General features: G+C 43.5%; 1 protein-coding gene across 1 annotated transcript in view; it reads right to left on the reverse strand.

Annotated features, from left to right (window-relative positions):
- LOC141016433 (disks large homolog 1-like) overlaps window positions 1–18,386 on the reverse strand; it is a 113,477-nt gene that overhangs the window by 17,031 nt on the left and 78,060 nt on the right. The window contains 7 exon segments of the mRNA XM_073490792.1: window positions 2,105–2,249; window positions 2,624–2,760; window positions 3,114–3,283; window positions 5,438–5,562; window positions 7,185–7,235; window positions 10,238–10,291; window positions 10,954–11,049. Coding sequence (XP_073346893.1) covers window positions 2,105–2,249; window positions 2,624–2,760; window positions 3,114–3,283; window positions 5,438–5,562; window positions 7,185–7,235; window positions 10,238–10,291; window positions 10,954–11,049 — 778 coding nt within the window.

Genomic DNA, 18,386 nt, shown 5'->3' on the forward strand with positions numbered 1-18,386 from the left:
TGTGGATTAGCCCGACCACACTGACAGCAGCTGACGCTTGTGATGCAGCTCGACGCCCACTGATTGGATTTGCTGCTCGTCCTTCACGCGTCTCGACCTCAGCAGAGGAGAGGAGGCTGATAAGACGAAGGTCAGGACGCAGAGTCTGAGGGGATCTGATGGTTGATGTGGGATTGGTGGGACGGCGACACAGTGACGTTTCCTAATTACCAGCTGAAACATGAAGGAAGACGTACGGGACGTTTTCTCAAACTGTTTTTTTTTTATTTTGGTTTACGAGACCAAAAGAAAAGTTTTATTTCAGCAGCATCATTATTATACTGCACATAAAACAGTTAAATGAGGCCCAGCATCTTTTTTAGTTGTTCCCAGTGAGGACTTAATCCCTATGATTTGTTAGCATCGAGCTAACGGCCTACACGCTGGTTAATAAAACCAACTGAGGAATCTTTAATATAAGAATGACTTTACTCAGTGGATCTATTTTTCTTCCAGCTTTAGTTACGATGCAGTTTTTTGATTCCCGTCAGCTTCGCCAGGTGAGATTATATTTAAGGAGTTAATTGATCTTTAGGTTCATCCTGAGCGACAAACATTCCTGATTGTAAATCACTCGACCTGCGATGATTGAACCATCGAGGATCAGCTGATCTTTAAAGAGGAAGATTAAGGTTATTTCAGTAGAAATCCAAACATCTTGTCCTCCAGGAGACAGAGACTCAGACATTTTCATTAGACTCTCAGTTCATCTTCAGATTTTGTTCAGCTTGTACAACATTTGGCAGAAAAGCTTTAAACTAACAGCCGTCTGCTTGTGCTCCTTCTGTCTGCGTCTCCTACAGAACATCAGCTCCTCCTGCAGACCTGCTGGAGACGCTCCACTCAAACATGTTTACAACCGGTTCAGTACAAACTGTTGGTGTCTTCTTTAAACGCTTCGGTCACCTGGAGAAATTCATCCCATTTTGATTTGTGTCCTCAATTTTCCACTTTAAGTCAAAAGAAACTGAATCAGCTGAGAAAACACATTATTCTAATTTAACAGGTCACAAACAAACATGAGAGGTTTCCACTGGCAGTGAGCAGCGCCTCTGTCTGGTGTCCTCCCTCCTGTTTGATCCTTTCAGTGATCGATCACCTGATCTCCTGATCACCTGATCACCCTTCTCCTGGTCACACAGTCCAGCTGGACCTGGTCCCTCCTGTCCTCATCAGTCCAGGATCAGTTTGTCCTTCAGCGTGTCCACATTAATCTTCACTGAGGGAGTCGTTGGGATCTGATCCAGACTTCGTGCTCTGAATGAGTTCAGCCTCGACTTTGAAACGTGTCGTTTGATGGATGCCACTGGGAGCGTCGTCAGAGACGCTGCGGTCCCGGCTGAATTCTACACTGATTCAGGGTCAGAGGCACAAAGTCAACCCGCCCAGGTCTGAACCAGGACCTGATAATCTGGTCTGTGTGACGTCATGAGACCTCCAGGACGCTTCATGTCCTCTGAGCGTCTCAGTAAGATCGACATGAGAGCTGCTGCGTCCCTCCGTCACACGAGAGACGACTGGACCTGGTTCTGGTCTTTACTGAGCTGAAGAGTGACATCGTCCAGTAACACGACGCAATCACACACAAGCAGGAGCTCATGTCTGATCACTTTGAGTGTTTCTGATGTTTAGTTCGCCGATATCACCACGTTCTCACAAATTCATCTGATATTCAACTCAATCTGATTCAATATCAGAAAGAAATTCTGACAGAACGAATGCTGTAAATTTTACATGAAACCCTTTCAAGGTGCAATATGTACGAATTGTACGAATAAATGTGACACAAAGGATGAAACGTGAAGATCACACTCAGCTGTTAGTCAGTTTCACTGTGACGTCACTGAGCTCAGGCTGCACAAATAAATAAGAAAATATCAGCAAAATATTTGTGATTTTCTGTTCTGCAGATCTTGAACTCCAACAAATGTCACATGATCGTGATTTCAGTTCTGTTTTTCTACTGAAGATGACACATGTGAAACATCCGTCACAACAATCACAGCACGATCTGTTGTATGACACCGTGCAGCCCTAACGTGTTGGGTGGTTGTGGGTCACTCACAGTTGGTGAGGTCGGGCGGGGCGAAGCTGTCGTTCATGAAGACACTGTTGGGTTTAGCCACTTTCAAGTAGACCACGTCAGGAGTGTTTTTCAAGGCAGTGACGGCGTGTTCGTGGGTCACCTCCTCCAGGCAAGCACTGTTCACCTGAACACAGAGGAGACGCGTTATAGAGACATATTATCAACCCCCTCTGTGAAAACCTTTGACTCTGATGTCAACAACATGAAACAAGAAGCTTGAACCTGGTTTTATCCAATGTTCTGACAGAAGACGTGTTATAGAAGCAAATTATCCCAAAATCTCTAAATGTCACCTGTAGTGTTTCCTCTGAACAGACGAGAGCCAAATGAACTCATTCATCATTAATAACGTTAAAATCAAGGGAAATGTCTCCTTTAAGAAAATGCAGAGATCATAAACTGATTTTCAAACGTCTCTTCAGACGATGAGACGAGTTAATAAGTGAATCATGATGACGAGCTGCTGTGATCATCAGAACCGAGTGTGTTCAGTCTTACAGCCAGCAGTTTGTCTCCGATCTGCAGCCTCCCGTCTTTATGTGCAGCTCCTCCTTCGATGATCTTGGTGACATAGATGCTGTTGTCGCCCGGGATGTGCTGGTTCCCCACTCCGCCTGCTATACTGAAGCCAAGACCTGCAACACACCAGGACCAGGACCAGGACCAGGACCAGGACCAGGACCAGAGGGGGGAAGGACTGTTAGAATCAACCTGCCACCACCAACATGCACTTTACACAAACACTGACATCACTCAAACACGCTGCTGCCAATTTAGCAGCGGCACAAATCAGGGCACAGAAACGCACTAAAGCATATTTTAGGATGTTTCCGTGGAAACGGAGGCTTTGTTCTCCAGCCTGGCTTCTTGTCTGAATAATCATGAGGCCCGGAGGGATTTCACTAAAGCTCCTCAGCGAGCAGAGACGATCCAACAACTCCTCATCATCTGCAGCTGCAGGACGCTCGCTCACACCGCTTCCTGTTACCTTTGGGTCCTTTCACCAGTTTGATCTCCATCACTTTCTCAGAGACCGGTTTCCTCCTGCGGACGTAGAGTCGGACCAGCGAGCCGGCCTCCTTCAGAGCCTCCACGGCTCTGCTGTGGGTCACATCCCGAACGTCCACCTCGTTCACTCTCAGGATGACATCGTTGACCCTGAAACACACGAGGCCACAGATCAGTCATCCTCCGCTGTAAACGTTCAGATGTGTTCGAACAGAAACGATTCACTGCAGCTCGATGAGAATCTGTCAGCTGAAAACAAGGCGGTTAAAGATGAGCTGTACAGACACCATCTCCTCTCCTGACATTTAGGTCATGTAACTCACAGATTTCAGTTTGTGAAGAATGAAAATGTTTTTACCCTTTTTAAATGAAAAGATTTGTATAATAAACTTTGAGGACTAAAGTGTCACTTTTTGTTCATGTAGCAACATTTTACTGTTAAAACTGAACCCACGAGGTGACAAACATGTCGTGCACGTGTTCTTCTTCACCAGCTGTTTGTGTTTTTGTGAAATGATTAATTTCTCCTCCTCTAGTCAGATTTGTTTGATAAACAAAAACAGATCCAACAGATTCGATGCGATCAGACGCCCGTCAGCCAAAATGCAGCTGATGAACATCGATTATTATCTTCATCCAACAACAACATCGGCTCCGTGGATCCAGTTTCATTCATCATCTCTAATCCTGAGCAAGTTTATTTCATGTGTTGGTTCATTTGAATCTCTGAGCTGTAGTTTTGTGAACACTTTCCTCTTCTTCTTCTCTCTGTCCTGAACTTTGTGCTTTTACTGACTTCCTGTTTGTCTGTAACTGACCGGAGCTTTCAGTCGGACACATGAGCCTCACTGCTGACTGACAGACCAACAAACAGGGTTCATGTTGGAGGCAACCTCATCCCACAGTCCATCCTCCTCCTCGTCTTCATCACCTGGATCAGGTGTGTCAGACTCAGGCTGCTGCATTATTAATGAAGCAGTGAAAGGCTGCAGGGCGCTGCAGGGGGTTCTGGGTAAACGACACCGGCTATTTACTGACAACTCTAAAAGTTAACAGTTAAAGGCCTCAGTCAGACAAACTTCATCTGTTTATTCCTAATTATAACAGTTTAAAGTGAGTTCATACAGCTAACAATGAGCAGGCTGCAACAGCTTTAAAGGAGCAGTTCACCCAAAAAGTAAACTCAGCCATCATCTCCTCCTGATGATATAAAGTCAGGCTCAGTCATCATCTCCTCCTGATGATATAAAGTCAGGCTCAGCCATCATCTCCTCCTGATGATATAAAGTCAGGCTCAGCCATCATCTCCTCCTGATGATATAAAGTCAGGCTCAGCCATCATCTCCTCCTGATGATATAAAGTCAGGCTCAGCCATCATCTCCTCCTGATGATATAAAGTCAGGCTCAGCCATCATCTCCTCCTGATGATATAAAGTCAGGCTCAGCCATCATCTCCTCCTGATGATATAAAGTCAGGCTCAGCCATCATCTCCTCCTGATGATATAAAGTCAGGCTCAGCCATCATCTCCTGATGATATAAAGTCAGGCTCAGTCATCATCTCCTCCTGATGATATAAAGTCAGGCTCAGCCATCATCTCCTCCTGATGATATAAAGTCAGGCTCAGCCATCATCTCCTCCTGATGATATAAAGTCAGGCTCAGCCATCATCTCCTCCTGATGATATAAAGTCAGGCTCAGCCATCATCTCCTCCTGATGATATAAAGTCAGGCTCAGTCATCATCTCCTCCTGATGATATAAAGTCAGGCTCAGCCATCATCTCCTCCTGATGGTATAAAGTCAGGTGAAGTCTCGTAGTCCACAGAACATTTCTGGAGCTTCACAGTAAAACAGAGTTGCAGCGTTCTGCTGAACAGCTGAAGTAACTGGAGATGATTTAAACATCAGATGTCTCCACACAGCTCGTCTGCTGTGATCACAGTCCCTACGTGGACTACGAAACCTCACCTGACTTTCATCATCATGGAGGGAGGAGATGATGACTGGATTTTACTTTTTGTGTGAACTGTTCCTTTAAATACTGGATGTTACTCACCTATAACGACCAAAACAGCGAGATGAAAACAACTGAAAGCTGCATAAAGCTGCTGACTGTTGATTCAGTCATTTTTCTCTTGTCAACACAAACAATATATAAATGTTTGATTTGTTGTAATTGATGAGAAATTAAAGACACCATTCAACAACCACGTAGACATTATTTCATGTTTGTTTTTGAACAACGGTCCTGAACTGTGACACGAGCTTCACAAACCGATCCTGCAGCTACGCTCGTCTCACCTGAGCCGTCCGTCCTGGGCGGCGGCTCCTCCGGGTATGACTTTGGTGATGAAGATGCTCGGGTCTTCACCGATGTGGGGGTTGTCTGTGCCGCCCGCGATGCTGAAGCCCAGTCCCGAGTTACCCTGGATACCACGACAATCACCATGACGACCACAACAGAAACAAACAACAGATGAGTGATTACATTCAACGTCAACACATCTCACAGACTTTTAATGGATCAGAACATAAACGTCAGTGAAGAACAGGCTTCACTTCAAGTTCATATCTGATTTGTTCTTGTTTTCAGACCTGACAGTCGTTTCCACTTTCACATGTTGTTGATTGTCATCAAGCTCCTGTCATTGAAACTACACTTCCTGCAGGATTTCACATTAAAAGTCGCCCAGGAGAGAAAAGGCTTCTGTGCAGCTGCTTTTAATGTGAAATTTTTTGTGAAACATTGAAGAAAAAAAATCAGCAAAGCGACAGAGTGGTGAGGGGGAAATTTATGTTTTCTGTCATTATTAGAAAGACTCAAACCAACAACACGCTCGTCCGTCTGTCAGTACGGTCGGACTTCCTGCCTGCGGCTCATTGGTTCCTACTGAAGACGTAAATCTTAAAAACTCCTCACAAAATATACAGTTGAATTTCTTTAAGAAGCTGCTTTCTGTAGCTTTAGAAATACTTTGGTCATATTTCTACATTCAGAAATCTTTGAGATGAAGAAGCTTTATGTTTTTATTTAGTTGGATTGTTGTTCTTGATCACTGTAACGAATCACAAACGTTTTATTTTAAAATCATCCAACAGACTGAAACTCTTCACATCAGAAGCTTCTTTTTCTAAACTCCTTCATCTGAAGCTCAAAATAAACGTTAAATAAAGAAGTCCAGATAAATGAAGAAGTCTCGTTTCATCGTGTCAGAATAAAGTTGAAGCAGCCACAGAGGCTGAACTGATGTGAGTTTGTAAAAGGAGGGAATAGTGAATTTGTTGGGACTATTTTCAGCAGCGGATTAATCCACATGTGGTGCTCTAGTATCTGAGGCAGCCGGACGGTGTGTGTGTGTGTGTGTGTGTGTGTGTGTGTGTGTGTGTGTGTGTGACTGAGTCAGAATCAAAAACCTTATTTTTAAGTGAAAATTAAAGAAAATCAGATTATTCATTCAACAAACGGTGATAAAATAATTCTACCCCGATGATTAAACTGCCGTCACAGATAATAAACCAAAGAGCCCGAGGCCCGTGAGCCGACAGGCAGCAGCACAGACGGACAGACGGACTGTGGGTTCTGTGGGTTCTGTGGGACTCAGCTGGCAGACATGGTTTTTATTCACGCTGCACTGAAAATAATTTGCACTTGAAGAAGCACAGCTGAATTAGGACAAGAAAAAAAGAGAAGATATAAGAGAAGATGATAAAAAAGATTTCACCACAGGCAGAGTCAGAGATTAAAACACAGCTGCATTAAAAAGAAAATACGAGCGGATCACACACACACACACACACACACACACACACACACACACACACACACACACACACACACACATTGTTGAACAGAGTCAGACAGAGTTGAGTCATTATGTCCTCATTTCTACTGATTTAGATTGAGAAACTTTTAAAAACAAAAATAAAATCCTGTTTCAGGTTTCAGGACACCAGCAGCCGAGTGTCCAAGTCAGACTAACAGCGTGAGCGGCTGAGTCCTGAGTTATAAATGTAAATAAATAAAAAGGACGGCTGCTCGTCGTCTTACCCTCTCCAGCGTGATCTCCTCGTACTCATAATCAGCCTCCGTCCCGTTCACCTGCACACACACAAGATTCATCAGGTCACTTCAGCCGGTTTGTCTCTCAACAGTGTCGGGGAGCCGAGGAGGAGACGTGAGAACTCTCAGTGTTGTAAATATTCATACAAAGTGAAACTCATACTGAAGTTATAAAGTATCTGATGTTAAATGTACTTAAGTATCAAAAGTAAAAGTAAATGATTCACACTGAATATTCAAAAATGTGCTTCATTGGCTCTGATGCAGCATGTAATCTGTAAAGTAACTAGTAACTATGGGTATAAAATAAATGTAGTGGAGTAAAAAGTACAATATTTGCCTCTGAGCTGTAGTGGAGTGGAAGTATGAAGTAACAGAAAATGGAAATACTCAAGTAAAGTACAAATACCTCAAATTTGTACTAGTTACATTCATACTGTAGGATGTGGTAAAAATACCCAACAGTCATACTCGAGTAGAAGTAAAGATCTGGTGTTAAAATATTACTTTGGTAAAAGTGAAAGTCACTAATATGAAGAGTACTCGAGTAAAAGTGTTAAAGTATCTGATGTTAAATGTACTTAAGTATCAAAGTATCAGTAAAGTAACTGATCATATAGTTACATGTTTGTATAAACTGAGTCAGCTGATCGTCACAATCACTGTTTTTATCTGACTGATGAGAAAATACATTCATTTAAAAATGTAATCTGTAAAGTAACTAGTAACTAAAGTTATCACATAAATGTACTCTTAACCCACTACATATACATGTAATGTGCTTATGTTTCATTTTATTTTTTCATTTAACATCAGATACTTTAAGACTTTTACTCGAGTACTATTCAGATGAGTGACTTTCGCTTTAACCAGAGTAATATTTGAACTGTGTATCTTTACTTTTACTCGAGTACGACTGTTGAGTACTTTTTACTGTTATCTATCAGCTATGATGCTTTCATGAGTCCGGACCTGCTTCACACTGATGAGCTGGATTGTTGTTCTTGATCACTTCAACGAATCACAAACTAAAACCTGAATTTTATTGTAAAATCATCCGTGAAGCTGAAACTCCTCCTTGAGGAAACAGACCCGTCTGCAGCCGAGGTGAACGCGCAGGTCTCGTTTCATCGTGTCAGGACAGAGTGAAGCAGCTGCAGTGTTGGTGAACTGACGTGACTCAGCCAGCCAGAGTAATAAGCTGCTTTTCAAACCTCCTTTTCTTATTTTCTTAACATCTCGCTCTTCTGCAAATTAAGCTGGCTGAGATAAAGCAGCGTCTCGCTGACAGCAGCCAACATCTCCAGCATCTCAGAGCCAATCAGAGGCCAGGCAGCTGTTCAGTCTCCACCGCCACTCTAATTTAGACTGGTCTGACGCCAGGAGCCAGTCCGACAAGGACAGACTGGACGGGACCGTCGCAGGACACGGCTCTACAGGAACCTCGGACCTGTCCTTCACTTCATTTACAGGTGCAGAGACGAACAGTTCGATGAGCTGCACTGACTTCATCAATCATTCTGATTACAGTCTGATAGCAGCAGCCAGTCAGACTGTAGAGGTTCATCTGCAACCGTTAAACAGCAGCTGAGGAAACAATCTCATCGCAAGGTTTATTTAGTAGCTGTTCTGCAGCTTTCCATATCAAAATGATGATCTTCATCAGCAGAGTGACAGGACTCCAGGCTCACAGCGAGCGACAGGAAATGTGTTCGGGGTGGACGGAGATCTTTACAGCAGCTCCGAGGGGCAAGAGAGAGATTTATTATATCTGGTGATTTTCTTTATTTTCTCTCCTGTGTGACTGACAGCTGCTGAATAATCTGCCTGGATAATCTTTGTAAGTTCCTTCATTATTTTTCAATCTGTGAAAAGGGAGAATTTTTTTTTTCATGAAACTGAAAAAGAGTAAATTTGTTTTTTTCAGTCGGTTATTTTTTTCCCCAGTAAAACACTTAGATGAAAATAAATAAAAAGGAATTTAGAAAGATGATCATGGCCGAACTTTTTCCTTCTACCGGATCACACGTCATAAACACAGCAGAGAAAATCATTTAGCTCAGACGCTGAACATGGACCAGAGAAACAGATTCAGCAGGACGACGCTGTCGCACATACGAATAGATGAGACAAACAAATTCACCATCATGAAATTATCACGATATCTATAGAAATTTGAAAAAGAAAAATGTGAGTAATCAAATCCAGTGTTTAACTTTGTTTTTTAAATAATTAACCCTCAGAATAAGAGTGTAATGTGCACAGAAGGAACAGTTACTATCAACGACTCGATTCCTGTTGAAAAGGAGACCAGGCTTCACTTGAGTATTTCCATTTTCTTTACACTTCCACTCCTCCACGTTTATTTGATAACTTTAGTTACTTTGCAGATTCAGATTACTAAGTGGTGATTGGCTGTTACTCGTAACCAATCAGACAGTGTTGTGGGCGGTGGTGACTGCAGACACGGAGGAGGCTGCATCAGTTTAGTTCATCTGCAGTTTGACTCAAATAGACACATACAGATCATCACCATCCCATTATTTATCTGTTTTTAAGAGCTGTAGAAGAGATTTCAAAATAAATTCAATAAATGACTTTTCAGCCTTTTAAACCCTGAGAAGCTGCACTGACTCCCAGGATCAATAGTTTATTCATATCAAGCTATTTGGTCAAAAATATGGTGATGTCTGATTTATGAAGTGTTTTTGAGGAGTATTCTGATATGCCCTAAAAATATCAAGATAATATTTGCATGTTAAATTTATTTAGGAGCGAATAGCTAACAGAGCTAAGAGCTAACGGAGCTCATCACACAGCAGGACAGACAGTTTCTGTTCAGAGGAACATGAAGCGTCAGACAGCGAGCTGTAGTTTCACAGAGCGATATCAGGGATGTAACGAGACAGTTAATGGAGGTGCCAGTGCAAAATGAATGTTATTTGCAGGCCGATAACTTTCAACAAGGTGAATATCGATACCAAATCTTTAACTACAAACAAGAAGAAAGGATCAGTGGACAGGTAACGAGGTGAACTCACGTATGGAGGCGTGTCCAGGCTGTCGGTGTTGACCACCACAGGAGGAGGGTTGGCCTGAGGAGAGAAGACACATCACAGCGTCAGAGGAGAAACGCAACACCGTCCGCCGTGCAGCAAACCACAGACATCACTGACATTTCTCTCCTGGTGATACTACAGACCAGCTGAGGATAAAACAGGAAGCCGGTGGATTTGAGCAGAGATTAGTGAGGACGTACGTACATGGTGGCATTTCACGCTGCAGAAGATGCAATGCTGAAGCATGAAGCCTGAATCGATAAAATCAAGTCCTGAAGGACGGAGATTCTGCTCCTTCACTTCTTCTTCTTCTTCTTCTAGCTTTAAAATCTGTGCCTCACTCGCTCGCTCACTCACTCACTCACTCACTCACTCTCTTTCTGTCTGCCTCGCTCGCTCTATCGCTCGCTCGCTCGCTCGCTCAGTTTCTGCCCGGGAGGAGCCAGATGGGCTCTTAAAAGTCATGTGGGGGAAGTGTGGCATTTCTCCCACTGTTTCTATCTCTAATCTGCTCACTTCATCAGAGCCACAGCTGGACGGCAGACATGGAACTAAACTCTGCACGATGACAAGCAAACACATGAGCAGCCAGACGAGTGACGAGATCAATCTATGGACGGATGGATGGAGCGGAGAGAAGACAAGTGGAGGGAAATAAAAACAACAACAACAACAACAAAAAAACAAAAAAAGGAAACCTGTGACGTCGGAGGGATGATGGTGGTCTCGGCTGCGATTGGCGAGACTGGGATCACAGGGATTATGGGAGAGGAGGGCGGGGTGGCCTCGGCCTGCTGAACAATAGCATGGTGAGGGGTCAAAGGTTAGACAAACACAGAGCAGCACAGATGAACAGCAGGAGGACGAGTGGAGGGAGGATGGAGGAGGATGTGTCCATGTTGACTGACAGGTGCTGTGACCAATGTGCGTTTGTTTTCACAGTGCTGATGCGCCGGCCGGGTGGAGTTTGACACACGGGAGAGGACGGCAGGGGGTCAGAGAGGTCGGCCAATCACAGGAAGGCGCCCTGTGATTGACAGATTACCTGACACTTCTGCTTTTTGGACAATCCTGATGTGACAAACTCTGCCCATCTGCTGCTCTGAGAAGATTAAAGCCACACTGTGACCTGGGTCTGAGAGTGTGTGTGTGTGTGTGTGTGTGTGTGTGTGTGTGTGTGTGTGTGTGTGTGTGGTAAATCCCTGGTCCCTCGGTACAGTCTCAGCAGGGGGTCGGATGTCCTTTTTGTGATTATTGAAAAGCAGCAGCAGATATTTCAATCATGGAGAGGAGACGGTATTAACCCGACAGTGACGCAGCACTGAGGTCAAAGGTCGACATGTAGCAGCCGCAGGTTGTTGTCGGCTGTTTATTTCATCACCGAATATGTAAATTTATGTCACAGTTTTATTATATATTGTGATTAAGTACATTTTTATCAAAACATTTGATTTTTTGAGCAGATTTAATAAACCGAGATATTGTAGAAACTTTCACAGCTTCTCGGTGACACAGTTATTATTATTATATTGATTATTATTATATTGATTATTATTAATGATATATTAATATGAGTGGCTGCAGCTCAGGAGGTAGAGCGAGCCGTCCAGTAATCAGAAGGTTGCTGGTTCAATCCCCCGGCTGCACGTCCAATATGAGCAAGATACTGAACCAGAATGCACGTTCATTCAGCATTATTATTAGTATCAGTGACAGCCGTCAAAATATTATTTCCTGACATCAAACTTGTTATAAGCTTAAAATGTGAATCATTAGAAGCGTTGAACACAAAAACACCTTTCTGCACATCTTTGTAGTGATGAGCAACAACAACCAAGATCATGACCGACAACAAGTGAGCAAAACCACCACACAACTGTTTCATCAGTCAATTAATCAGTCAGTCAATTAATCAGTCAGACAGTCAACATGTTATTTATTGAGAAAAATACTCTCACAATAGGCTTTTTCTCTGTTTTACATCATCATTGACCTGAAATCTTTGGGTTTTGGGCTGAAAGTCAGACAATCTGAGAAAACTTGGACTCTGATAAACTGTGATTTTAAAAAGATAATATAATAAATAATACATTTATCCAGAAATGATCAGAATCATTCCTACCGAGTACTAGATTACTTGATGCTTACTATCATTGAGTTAATAAATGAGAAATCATCAGTTGTGTCTCAGTGTCGGTTCTGGTTCTGTTCTGCTCAGGAGTGTTTGTTAAATTCAAACATGAACTCTGTCCTCGTGTGTTGCTGCGTTTGTCACACCGGTTTGTATTCTTTGGGAGCAATTAAGCCCCATTGTCAGCGGCTTTCCGAACGGCGCTCCAGATGTAGGGCTGGCGGATCAATGCGGTCGATGTGCGGGGGCTAATTTTAGCGGCTGTTGGTTTTCCATGGGCTCCAAGTTCTGCTGCTGCAGCACAACAATTAAGCCTCTTGGAAACAGAGCGGCACTTCCTGCCAGCAGCTTCACGAGGTCCTGCTCTTGCATAATAGAGGTCACAGTGCTGAAGGCTGCCTCATGCTCACTTCTCTTTATTGTGGTTTTACATGTGAGCCGGGGTTTGAAAAGGTAGAGCGGTGTGAGAAGGTACAGTCGGACTCTGTCCTGTCTGAACAGTTCGGTCACATCGTGGAGAAAAAGTGATTTTAAAGCTCAAAATATGAATGAAAATATTTAAATGATAAACCAAAATAGGAATTAGGAAGCAGCGTCCGCTGTGTGTCTACATGTTGTGGACAATTTAAACAAAGAGTGATTTTTCCTCATTAGCTCTTTTTTTCTGCCAGCTACCTGAAAAGTTGAATAATAATATTTTAAAAGAAAAAAGCAAAGAACAGCGAAAGTAAGAAAGAATTGATGTAATCAGTCACGACACTCTCTGCAGGAACATTATCTTTTAATTCTGACACATTAACACACGTTGAGTTTAATTAATATCTGATTAATGTCCGACAGACGACGGATCGTCTTCATGGATCATACAAACTCTGATTCCTCTGAAGCTCCAGTGAAGCCTCAACTGTCCTCAATAATAAAACATGGACATAAAATATTATTAGATATGTTTTGGTTATATCACGATAAAGATGTTATTCACAGCCTCGAAGTGCAGACGAGCTTGTGCACCCGCTTCAGACGGGACGCACGCTCTTAGCTCAGCAGCTACAGTGAAGGCTTCCTCTTAATAAAGGGTGTAAATAACATCTCCTCAGATCAGGTTGTGATCTCGGGGCTTCTGCAGACTGTTGACCGCTGACTGCAGACTTAACTCAACACTGTCACACAAACTACTGGAGGGAAAAATGATGAAGAAAAAGCAAAATCCACAGAAATAAAACAAGAGAATCTGTCCTGAGTTTGAAACAACAGATGTCCTGACAACAACACATGGACGCTCTGTATTGATTCTCCATAAACTGACACACTGTAGTAACTCAATCTGACTCTCTGACAGCAGGACACACACACACACACACACACACACACACACACACACACACACACACACACACACACACACACACACACACAGTTCATGTGCAGCCAGCTCTGAAAACTATTTGTCAATGTGAGTTTGGCCACAGAGCGACTTCCCAATGAGTTCAGGAGTCGGAGGTCACAACAACGTTTTGAACAGTGAAAACAAGTTCTTGGACACTTCATGTGCCGCAGAACAAAAACTGTGACGACACCAGAACAAAATCAAAACACACAGCTGATCGCTGCAAATAAATTCATCTCTGTCCTCAGACTGACTCGACCCGATGAAGCTCTGAGAACATCGAGGGAGTTTAAGATTAAGATTACGAATCTGACATCTAACAGCAACATTTTTGCTACTCGAGAACGATAATCACTGCCACGGATCACAGAACTTTTTGGTACCAGTATTTCTCACATCTGCGTAGGAGGGACGAGCTGATCCAACACTGCAGGCAGACTCCTGCAAACTGTCTAACTTGAAAAAATACATTCAGTCTTTAAAGGTTTTTATTAGGTTTTTCCTGATGAAGTTCTAGTTTCGATACTTGACCTTCATCAGTAAAACCTTGATCAGGGTCTCGTACTGAAGTGTCACACAAGTATCCAACCAGCTCAGTGCTACAGGTACTTTTAGGTTTGGACTTGGTGCTACAAAGACAGTTACGATCATCAGTCCAGTCTTACCTCGACTGAGACAGGACAACACAAAAGGTCTCCAAACTTCTAGCAGAACTTGTCACCAGTGTTGAAGTACCTTACTGAAAGAGAAGGGGACCCAGGGGATTTCCGGCCTGCTTGCTGCGTGGCTGCTGCTGACCACTTTGGCGGTGCTCTTGGTCGGGCTTTTCTTGACGCTGTCCCGCAGGTTGAGGAAACGGCTGCGAGCTCGGCAGGACGCCGGCACCGTGCAGGCGGTGAATGTCGACAGAGACGCCTGAACCTGCGGACGGCTCGGCGGCGGCTGCTGCTGTTGCTGCTGCTGCTGCTGCTGCTGCTGCTGCCGGTGCAGCTCGATGGCGTGCTGCCTCTGGAGCGGGTGCAGATGGGCGATGGACTCCTGCAGGTTGATGTTGACCCGGGGCAGCTTCTTCTCGGCTCTGTTCATGGCTTTAGAGGCGATCTCCTGCCGGGGGTAATGTGTGGTCATCTTCCTGGAGGAGATTCCCAGTTGGAGGAGGTGAAATGATAAATTATGGATGCTTCCCTCAGATCTAAAGAGGCTTGTTGGGTCGGCAACAGATCCAAACTCAGTCCCGTTTCTCAGGCTCCACCACCAAAACACAATAACTCCCTCTTCTGTTTCCCACGTCACCCCTCCCTCTTCAGCTGCTCTTCCTCTGTGACGCTCTGCCTCTCGTCTTCTCTCGTTCTCCTGCCAATTAACGGGCTCCAGTGAGCGTGGCACATGTCAGCACGAGGGGGGGCGGCTCCACTCGCTGCATGAATAATCGATGTCGCCCCCGGATTCAGACACAGCGATGTGCATGTCAGCGTCAGCAGCGAGGGCGGGAGGGGGGGGCGAGGACTCCCGGTTAGCAGCAGGCAGAGAGCTGCAGATATTCACTGCAGCCGCTTTCAGCCTCCACTGAAGATAAAAAGCTGACAGTCCTGCTCAGGACTGAACCACGAGCCGCTGCTGATGTGACGTTTCTGACTTTTTGTTGTTTTTTTGACTCTTCTGACAAAAAAAAAAAACAACAGTCTCAGAATTAAACTAAATAATGTACTTGTAGGTTGAAGAACGTGAGCTTTAGTCGGGCAGGTTGGAAAGACTGAGACCATGAATCACCAACAAACACAGTGTTTCCTCCTGATGAAGAGGGTTCATCCTCTGGGGAGCAGGACCTCCACACTAACCATTTTCCCGTGAGACTCTGATTTTCATTGCCCTCTCCCGGAATCAGCTCAGACGGACGGTCGACTGACGTCATTTTCTCTAAAGTTCTTCTTGAATGTTCGGACTGGACAAAAAATCTAATCTGAAATATTTTCAGAGATCTTTTTTCCTGCTCCGGCTGAACAATAAAGTTACTCTACACTATTCTTTTCTATATCACAATATTATTTTATCAAATACCTTGATAATGATATCGTGATTGTAGAAATAATAATCAACTACAATGACAAAATATGAACACAATGTGATTTCTGATGAATTCAGAAAAATGACGAAAAGACGACACTTATGTAATCACATTATAACAATATCCAAATATAAGACGATATACAGTCTCATGTCACGATAACGATATAATAATATCTATGGAGTCCAGCTGCAGCTCCATGTTTATGAACAGAAAAATGTGTCTTCAAACTAACGAGAGCAAAATGTTAATTTGAAGCTTTTAGGCCTGAAGTGTCTCAACACTCAGAGCTGATGTTTGGTGAAGGACGTTTCAGGATAATCTAATAATTCCAACCTTTTGTTTCACGACAGACTGTTTCTTGTATCATTAATCTTTGTTGCAGACCAGCCAAAGTTTGTTGAACCTTTTATTTCTCTCAACTGTAATGTTGTAGTTTACAGCAGCAACAGGAACACGAGTCATCTCTCAAATATCAAAGTCAGCCTCAACAATCCTTCACAGTTTGAGCTAATTACACACACAAAAAAAGATTTAAGATTGACTTCAAACCTCCTGTCAACAGTTTGTTCTCCCTGTTGTGACCGACGGTATTGCAGCCTGAATTATGAATGGGACAATGATTTATACAACATAAAACATGGCCCAGAATAACCCGCATACTAGTGTTGACATGACAACGGGCGCCGTGCGGTTGGACACATTTTAAAAGTGGATTTAAAGTCCAGGGAGGAGAGCCAAGGTTTGGTGGGAGGAGCGTTTCCAGATCTTTCCCTCTCCAGCCTCCAAAACAACGAGCCGTCAACACCTCGTCTGGATCTGTGACAGAACTGGAACAATAAACCAACGACCCAGCCTGGACGGTCCTGGAGTCCCTGAACACCTCATGTCCATGTCCATATAAACTGTTTCGGTCTACATCCACGTTCTGCTGTGAGATCTACACGTCTGCACTGACTCTGATGTGTCACACTGTCATCTGAACAATAAAGCAGGTTACTGATTCTGTGTTTCTGTGAATCTGGACACCGACACTCGTGATTCACTACAAACGCAGCATTGAGAGAGCAGATCAGAACCATGGACTGTTCTGAACATGTGTCGGTATGAACACACAGTGTGAGCGGGTCCATGTCAGAGCCTGAGACCGTCTCATCAACACATCAGCTAAAATCTGACTCCACACACTGAGAGGAAAGATTAGGATTACAGCCTCAGATCTGCTGCTGTGCATCTGCAGCTCCACCTACAGGCCAAACACGTCGACACACGGCTGCAGCTGCCATCAATGTCAACACAACACAGATTCACCAGCCAGAAATACAACCAGACACACAAACAGGGTCGGTGATGATGCTGTTACGCTCGTTTCACATAACATGGACGGTAGTAATACAAACTGAATGTCTTAAAACATGGAGGAGGAGCTGTGGAGGATTAACAAAAGAATGTTTCCTTTTTCCTCATTAATGTGCAAATTTATGCAGCCGGAGCTACAAAATCTGATCTGAGGGAAACTGGTTCATAGAGGAGGACAATTCAGTTCATTACACGTGTTTGGTCCGTCTGTTTGTCAGAAGTAATAATGCTGAAAAAACAAGTCAGGTCAAGAGACAGGAGCAGTGAGACGATCAGACGGGCCGGAAACAAACAACGATGGATAAACTGTGATTATAAAAAAGTAATAAATCAGAATTCTCCTTTGATTTGACCGATGCCGACATCGTGTTGACATCGTGTTGACATCGTGTCCAGCAAGATAAACAAGCTGCCACCTTATCAGCCTCAATCACAGTGTTTGGCAACAACACAGATGTGACAGTCCCACTCACATTCACACTGAAACAAATGCTGCTAATTGGTGCTAATTCACAAAACTGAGTCCTGATGGTGAAACAATCACCAGACCCCAAAGAGCTGCATCACCATAATCAAAGAGCTGATCTGAGTGTTGTTTTCAAATGTTGGGCCAGTTTCACCATGAAGTCCAACAAGGCAGCAACATGAGCAGCGACACAAACAGACAGAGCTGTAGTGATCACAGAGTCTGCACAGGCACCAACAGCAGGTACAACAGAGCTGCAATCATTAATCAAGTCATTAATGGTCAACAATTAAATTAATGGCAAACTCTCGATATTCCATTAATCTGTCAAACTATTTTTTTTTTAAGAGAAAATAAGTCCCGATTCTCTGACGTCAGCTCGAAATGAGTTTACACTGTGAATTAATATTTACATATTCAGCTCAAGAAGATCAATATCATCTCCTGGAATACAGAATATGAAGTCATCGTCTACAATGAAACGAAGCAAACCATTACAAGCTGTAACTTAGAAATGTCCTGAACCCAAAACAGGCTCAATGGGTATCACAAAGATAGAAAACCTTGAAGTCAACACAGTACAAATATCTACCAATGAAAAATTTGGTTGCAAGAAAGTTGATTTGATGACTGTAACCATTCAATGACAACTATTTAAATGAATCCATGTTGTAAATGATCCTCAGGGTCTCTGAGATGTTCAAGACAAATTTCAACTCAATC

This window comes from Pagrus major, chromosome 21, assembly GCF_040436345.1.
Source record: "Pagrus major chromosome 21, Pma_NU_1.0".
Taxonomy (NCBI): Eukaryota; Metazoa; Chordata; class Actinopteri; order Spariformes; family Sparidae; genus Pagrus; species Pagrus major.